Genomic DNA, 8,307 nt, shown 5'->3' on the forward strand with positions numbered 1-8,307 from the left:
AGGAATAGTTCATGCTTTTATCCAGAGAAAGAATATTATTTTTATTCTACTTTGAGAGCAAATTAAGAAATGGCTACTGGGATACCCTGGCACATAGGCTATTTTACAGTTAAAAATATTTTTATAAAAGCACTTAGTATCGAATTATTGCCACCCCTCTTCTGAAGTTATTTCAAGCTGTCCAGAACAAGGATAGGCTTATTTAATATCCCGGTGCTTCCTGAACAAGGGGGAGAATAGGATGCTGCTCTCCTCTATTACTACATTTATTTTTATCCCACAAGTGGGAAGGTTAGAAGTTCATTTTAAAGTGAAATACAGCATAAGGATTGTACACCTTTGTGAATATTAGGAGCATAAATACAGGCTGTAATTCAACTTTAATGTCAGTAGTTTTCTTTCCAAATCAAAAATCAGCAAATGAAATTTATTAGATAATATGTGAAATTTTACTTCTGAAGGAAGTTCTTAGCTATAAAGTCTGTAGTAAGCAGTGCAATTCCTATAAAATCCATAAATGCCAGCTTAAAGTCTGGAAAGAAAACCAATTTCAAGTGCAAGAAAACTTATTATTTATCCTAAAAGGAAGAGGAGTTTTTTCCACTGTAATTGTGTGTATTTGGTCTGAATCTTAAATAAGAAAACACAGGTTTTCCTGTAACCCGTTATCAAATACATTTTGAGATCTAAAGGGTCAAATCAAAACCGTGTTAGTCACTTGGTATTCCAGAGACCAAGGTTCTAGAGCTGTTCCCAGGCTGGTTTTGTAAGAAGGATATGTCTGCTGCAGTGCTTTAAAAAAAAAAATAAAAATAAAATTATGCTTCCTGTCCTATTTTCCTCTGTGTACAAGTAAAATGCTACCCCTTAATGGAATCCCTAAAAATATGCAAAATCAAGGCCAAAAGAAATGTCTTTAATCCTCTACACTGTAGAAATATATTGAAACAAGAGCATGAGAATTACAAAAGAATTTGCCTTCTTTATTGCGTAAGTGCTTTCAAGTTATGTTTCTCATATTTTGAGGAAACTTAGCAAATAATCTGACAGAAGAATAATTTGCAACCTGTGTTAAACTGCAGCAGTTAAACTTTTAATCAAAAGTTAAAATACTTACCACTACCTTTTATGCAAGAAATGTGTAAATAGAGATGCTTAGCTTTCCTGCTTTAGCTGCAGAGAAGTCTTTTACTGCAACTCTGAAATGTTAGGCACCTGGTTAAAAGGCAAGTCACAGCTGACTCACTGAATGTTCCTTACTTCTCTGCAAGTGACATGTGCCTTCTATAGAAATATTGATAGATCTGCTTTTTAAATGGTTTTGTAAGGTTTTTGTGAAGAACCCCAAGATTTGCTGGTACCCCTATCGAGAGGACTTTATGTAAGGTGCCTGGTCTGCATAGTTTGAGTGTGAAGGTGCCATGTGACAAGTGGCAGGGGAAGCGGAAGGCATCCAGCCCCAACTAGGGTGTTTCTGGGAAACAACAGAGCTGAGCAGGTTTGGTATGCAGGAGAGGAAGCTGAAGGGAGAGGAAGTAACAATAAGTCTCGTGTCTTATCAGCCGTATCGGCACCTGTTTCTAAGAAAGTGCATAAAATGATAATGCTGTCCCATGTAAGCTAAGGTAGACTGTGGTGGTGACCACGAAAGACTAAAAAAACGTTGTGTCAGGCAGAGAAAGGCAGCAATGTGTCAATGTAGTCCAAGCAAACCAACTTTAGGAATCTTTCTGGCTTTGATTGTTTGCTTTTCATTGTTGTCTTTTTTTCCCCTAGCAAACTCGAGGGGATTCCAAGAGAGTTTGCAAAGCAAAAATGCATCCAACAGCTGTTCCTTCAGAAGCTGTGGAATGTGCTAGAACTGCTCAGTGCAGTTAGCAGCAGCTCTGGATGAGCAAACTAGTTTCCAAAAGGTTTAGCAGGTTGCCTTCTACCATGGAAGGAGCAGTGTTTCTGGTCTGCCTGTGCTGTCAGTCACTCCTACCTTGCTGCCCCTTCCATGGAAGCTTGGATCATACCCACATACTCAGTGGTTTTGGATAATGTTGCCTGTGTAAATCGTTTGTCCCATTTCATTGCATGTTTCTGAGAACTTCCAGTTCTGAAAAGACCCACAAAACCACTAACTTTACACAGGTAAACTATCATTTTAATCCAAGTCATAAAGTTTTATCACAGAAGCCTTGATTATATTTAGACATTTTCCTGGGAAACTTAAGCTGCATTTTCAAGTTTCTGTTATTTTTAAGAATAATGAGCTGTATCACATTTGTAACTGTGTCGTCTAAATTAACAGAATTCTTTAGCAGGATGTACTTAGAAGTATTATGGATGAAGAGGGCAGCAGGAATGAGATAAATTCTTACCAAAAAAAGAACAAGTTTACATATCGCAGTTTAGCAGCTTCCCTTTTTCAGCATGCTCCTTGTCCCTTGCTGCCAGAAAAATATCTGCCCTTAAGGATGTGTGTAAGTGCACTATGTTGGATGTATAATTCCTTCAAAAGTTCAGCAGTTTTGAGTGCATTTCCACTTTATTCAGTAAATATGTCCCTTAATGGAACTATGCATGTCTCAGGCTTTGCAAAGATTTTACATTCCTATCTGCTGTTTTGTCATGATCATATTAAAGCCTACATGTGAGTTGTTACTTGGATTTTATTATGTTAACAGTAACTGTTTTATTCTGCTAGTTGGTTAACTGTTTTCTAAAATAAACAGGAAAAAGTATGCATGTATTTCTCTATTCAGACCAGTGTAGAAGCCAGATGTTCAACATTACTAACATAAAATCTGAAACATAAAAAGCTAGGAAATATAAACATTACCAAGTATTCATAACAAAGGGATAAAAACTTGCTAGTTTTACTGTTGAAGAAATGAAATGCACAAGTGATCCAATGGCAACTGTTTTGTAATATCCATATATCCTTTTTAAAAGGACCAAAAGGCTTATTGTGGATGTGATACGAACACAGCCAGGGGATACTCTCTTAGAAATATTAGAGACACCACCCACTGCACAACAGGTAAGTGCTATACTGTACCTGAATAGGTAATAAAGTACATATTTTATTATAGCTCTTTGAAAGCCTTAACAGATCTCTGACAGCTTTCTCCACCACTTTATAATAGTGGAATCATTGTTGCTGCTTTTAGACTATTCAGATCTAGAGCCTTCAAAATGTGAGACTTGCAAATTTTCTTTTGCTGTATAATTGGTAGCAGATTCAGAGGAAAAGAAAAATTAAGTCTTGCTGTCAACTAGCACAACTAGAATAGTATTTTTTTCTTCACATTTTTGTAACCAGGGTCTTTTCTCTGCTATGCTATAATACATTCAAATAGCCTGAGGTGAATCCTTGTACTAGACTTTTTTTTTCCCCCGCCTCATGAACTTGAGTACCTTAACTCAAATTCCTTGACACCTACTTTATTTGCTTAAGCAATACAAGCAAGCATCTGCCTGGAGAACTACTGCTATCCTTGGTATGGGAATTGAGTAGGAAGAGTTCCCAGTTGAAGACTTCCTGTAGATACTGACACACAAAGCTACATCTCAATGATGTCCACATTTTAGCTTACCTCAGTGTGTGCATATGTAGAGGACACCTGTGAGATCTGGACAGTCTTCCCACAAATAAATGAAGTCATTGAGTTGTCTGGCTGATTTTAGACATGTTTTGATTAATTGAAATATATGTCTATGTGTTGTAATTAGTTACTTAAGGTAATTCAAAAGGCATAGTAAATGGAGCACTTTGAGACCGTGTGGTAAGAGGATATAAATAAAGCCTACAACTTGATTCTTGATAATGTCCTTTGAGAATTTAATGTACTTGAATACTTAACTGTTATCATGAGCTGGAAAATAGTTGTTCTGGATTTCTTTTTTAACCCAGGAATCTGAGCACTTGAAACTTGTAGAAAAACGTGCCATCTTGGATTCCAAAACTCCAGAGAAAATGAAGCACAGTCAGTCTATCTTTGAAGATGGGCAGCTACCAATAGAACAAAAGAAAAGAAAAATTCAGAGAAATCTCAGGACGTTGGAACAAGCAGGACTAGTGTCTTCAGCAAATAAGTACCAAGAAATTATAAATGAGATCGCTAAGGTAAATGGAACATGCTTCCCTGTATGTTGATGCATTTTTAGGCATCTAGCCTAAATCCATTCCATCTACAGATGTACAATATACATTTTCCAGAGAATGCTCTGCTAAATCAGTGAAGTATTCACATAAGAAATAAATCACCTTTGCTTGCTGACAAAATAAGTGAAAGACAGTACTCTTATGCATAACTACGTGAACTGAATTACAGACCACTGTAGACTTTGTCATCCAGATTTGATGTTGATGCTGGTTTAACTTCTCCAGTACAATGTGTTTCTATATAGCTTTTTATATTAAAGTAATCAGAACTACCCATCAGTGTTTCAACTATTAATTAATGTGATCTTGGTAGGGTTTAAAAAGACTTTAAAAAAACCCAAAACATTCTCTGACTGGTGTTGACACTGATCTACAGCGGTAGGGCAGAACACAAGGAGGACAGTGGGCCAATGCGGTTCCCATCCTGGGGCTGATAAAGAACGAGGCTTGTAAATTACTTGTAAATTACTCACATAAGCTATGTCTTTAATATAACCACGTATGTCATGTTGCACCTGTTCTGAAGTGCCATTTTAAAGACCTGCTAGGTTCCGGTGACTGCATCTGCTTCTGCTTGAGTCAAAACCATTCTACATATGTATTCAGTGCCCCATTCTTTTTAATTTCTTATCTATAAGACCAGACGCTTTGCTGTGAGCCGTTAAGACAATCTGAAGATTGGGATGAGCCTTAGGAATGGAAGTTGCTTTTATTTTACTTTTGACTATCTCAACTCAACCATTACCTTCAACCCAATCTCTAGTTCATCAGTAGGTAGTTCTTACCTAGTAGAAGCCCAAGCTTTCATTTCTTAGGCCTCTCACCAGAAACTAGCTGTGAGAAAGCTTCCATTTATAGCATGAAGACAATGTCTTCCTTATGACTTGTATGTCTGTCATGCCCTGGAGACCATAGCAGAGTTCAAGATACCACCACTCATATATATGAGCAGCAGTGTGTCTTCCGTACAGTTATGTAAACTGTAGTACTCTCTACTGGTACTGTGCTTCTGAGAACTAACATGACAGTTAACGCTTTCTCCTAGTAATTACATCAGGCTGTGTAATTACAGATTTGAATGGTAACAAGCTGGGAATTTTTAAAAGATCAAATTAATAAACCAATTACATTAATAAATTTATTTAGGATATCCGGAATCAAAGAAGATACAGACATCATCGAAAAGCTGAACTGGTGAAACTCCAGCAGACTTTGAATGCACTTAACTCCAAGACAGCATTTTATGAAGAACAAATTAATTATTACAACACCTATATAAAAACTTGTTTAGACAACTTAACAAGAAAGTGAGTTGAGTCTTTTTGTCTTTTAATATTTCAGTGTGTTTTATCAGGAGAGAGAGGAGGTGTTAATCTGTAGCTGAAAGTTTTGATTCCAACAGATCGACAATTCATAGACTAAAAAGTCTGTGGGAGTTGTCACCGTGACCTGAGTCAAAACTTTGAAAGTAAAAAGCTGCTTTACAGAAAGACGCCTGAGATATATATGTGTTTTCAGTATATTTAATTGCTGCAACTTTGCAGATCCATTAGCATGCTTTGAAGCCATGCAGCTTTGGACTTAGTGATTTTCTTTCTTCATTAAAAGGATTAGGTTTTGTCTTTAGAATGAAAAAGGGTGAAATAAATGCCTAAGGAATTTTACTTTCCAGGTATGATGCAGTTATTCGAAAGCAAGCCCCCCTGCCAATGCTACTGAAGTGTCAAAATGAAAGTATCTTACTGACATGAACAGGACCTTTCCCAATGCATACCTCATTGATCCAAAAATGAACTCTAACGGCCAATCTTATTTAACACCTGTGTCACTGTATGCTTACAAATTGCTATTTTAAAGTGATGATTGTGGACTCTTTTGGATCAGGGCTGCATTTCACAATAGAGTTTAAACAAGTGCTAAAAAGCGTTGATTCAAAATCCTTGACAAAATGTTTAGACTATTCACTGTGTGCTAAAAATCCCTCTAATTCTTAGATTTATTTTGAATGTTCTGTTCATTAATAGGAGTTCAAAAAGGCAAAGAGTGGAGGAAAGCTAAATATGGCTAAAAGAGTAGTTGAAGTATAAAAGATCTGATAGATAAATCAAAGACCGTTTTTCTTGTTCTCTTCCCAGAAATTCACGGAGGTCAATTAAACTAGATGGAAAAGAGGAAGTAAAGGGAAGCAAAAAACTGAAGCAGGCCTCATTGAAGTACACAGCTGCACGACTGCATGAAAAAGGTGTCATCCTAGAAATTGAAGATCTTCAAACCAACCAGTAAGTGTGGTACAATACAATTCAGATCATTTTTCAACAGCTTTTTAAGGGGCCTGCCTTTTATTAAAAGAATTCTTTGCAATTTCCTGTGCCACACCTAAAATTACCTCAGACGTTCACATTCAGAAGAATGATAAAGCCTAATTGTCATAATTAACTTTTTCCCTTGTACCTTGCTATATGATTACCTTAGGGAAAATATTTGAATAAGCCTATTTTAGCATTAGTGTAGATGGAACCAGAAGTCATCCAGCAGCACACTCACTGCTAATGACTGACTTGTTAAGCAGTTATTTTTTTTCATTTACTGTCCAATCGCTTTCATATAACTGAGTAAACACCTGGTTTTCTGCACTCTCTCACTATGTCAATGTGACTGGTTGTTTAACATCCAGGTAAACCACATTTGGTTTAACATCCCATTTCTATCTACGAATTTTGAGGCCGCTGTAGTGAAAATCTTCCATCCTCTGCATCTGCACACTTTCATCTGTCTTCTGCAGGGAAAAAAGTTTTCCAGGTTGCAATTTTTTTTTCAAGTGCATTCATCAAATGGAGGAAGCGACATGAGGCAAACTGACACCAGAGAACAGTGTGTACGCACCTGCAAGGAGACACTCAGGTGGGGCAGAATCTGGCTGCCCTGTTCCTACGCTGTGGATGCTTCGTCATCTTTGTTCCCTGAGCTTCCCAAAGCCCATCCTTTGTTCCAATGTAAAAGACTTGAGAGCTCTGTATTCCATACTATATATACACCAGAAAGCCTCCAAGAAGACATTGGTGTAGGTATGGCATGGTTCATCTGAGGGCATTTACACTGCTTATGGTCAAAGTTCTGTGTTCTGCAGGCTTCTTCCCGCAAACTGTCCCTGGACTATATAAAACTGCACAGTATATATAATCAATTACCCTTTTTATTTTGAGGTTTAAGAACGTGATGTTTGATATCACACCTGGAGAAGAAGTGGGTGACTTTGAAATCAAAGCAAAATTTTTGGGCGTTGAGATGGAGAAAGTGCAGCTCCATTTCCAGGTAGAGTTTAAATTTTGTTACTTTGCTATATAGTCACAGTTGCACTTCCTCTAATTAGAAACTATTTCAGATATTTTATATATATTCATGAACTATTCAATCAGCACAGAGCACCAGATCATGCCGGGAATAATGACATAACATCTGTAGGATGATACCAAGATAGAATGAAAATATACAGAAAACAGTATTTCTTCTGGTTTGCTGTTACTGACGGTCTACAATTTGGGATCTAGAGGACATGTAATGTTTTCTACACCTACTCAATAGTTGCTTGTAATTGCTTAAATTGTGAACGACCTGGAGTTTTAGATGGTTATCACATGATGAAAATGACCCCATCTTTTTGCTATATGGTTTGGTTTCAAACAGACTAATGATTTTATTTCTGATTATAGGATTTGCTTCAGATGCAGTATGAAGGCGTGGCTGTAATGAAAATGTTTGATAAAGCTAAAGTGAATGTGAATTTGCTCATATTCTTGTTGAATAAGAAGTTCTATGGAAAATGAGTGCCTTCAGACACCGTGGATTGCAACCATTAATGGGAAATCCATTCAGTATTTTTTTTGCTTTTAAACATTTGTTTGAAGTTTGCTGTTCAATGCTTTTTAATTTTAAAAAACCCTAAAACACCAAATGTTCAGAGGAATGTAAACAGTGCCTTTTCAGCATTGAAAATGAAGCAGAAAAATAGAAAATAGATTAATTTAAACAGTTCCAGATTTATTGGTGTTGGTACTTTCAAATCAAAATATCATTTAGGACACTCAGCTATTGTGGTTGTATGGATTTTAAGGTAGACAGAAATTGAATTTAGTTGAATATATAAACCTCTTCCT

The 8,307-nt window shown here is 36.7% G+C and overlaps 1 protein-coding gene across 4 annotated transcripts in view; it reads left to right on the top strand.

The window, feature by feature from the left end:
• Positions 1-8,005, top strand: part of IQGAP2 (IQ motif containing GTPase activating protein 2) — a 106,752-nt gene extending 98,747 nt beyond the window's left edge. For all 4 annotated transcript variants that reach the window (XM_086478989.1, XM_086478990.1, XM_086478991.1 and 1 more), the window contains 6 exons: positions 2,941-3,028; positions 3,902-4,114; positions 5,300-5,460; positions 6,289-6,432; positions 7,357-7,465; positions 7,864-8,005. In XM_086478989.1, coding sequence (XP_086335115.1) covers positions 2,941-3,028; positions 3,902-4,114; positions 5,300-5,460; positions 6,289-6,432; positions 7,357-7,465; positions 7,864-7,977 — 829 coding nt within the window. In that variant the 3' untranslated portion in view covers positions 7,978-8,005. The remainder of the gene's footprint in view (positions 1-2,940; positions 3,029-3,901; positions 4,115-5,299; positions 5,461-6,288; positions 6,433-7,356; positions 7,466-7,863) is intronic.
• Positions 8,006-8,307: the final 302 nt, after the last annotated feature.

This window comes from Leptosomus discolor, chromosome Z (genome assembly GCF_034619465.1).
Source record: "Leptosomus discolor isolate bLepDis1 chromosome Z, bLepDis1.hap2, whole genome shotgun sequence".
NCBI classification, from domain to species: Eukaryota; Metazoa; Chordata; class Aves; order Leptosomiformes; family Leptosomidae; genus Leptosomus; species Leptosomus discolor.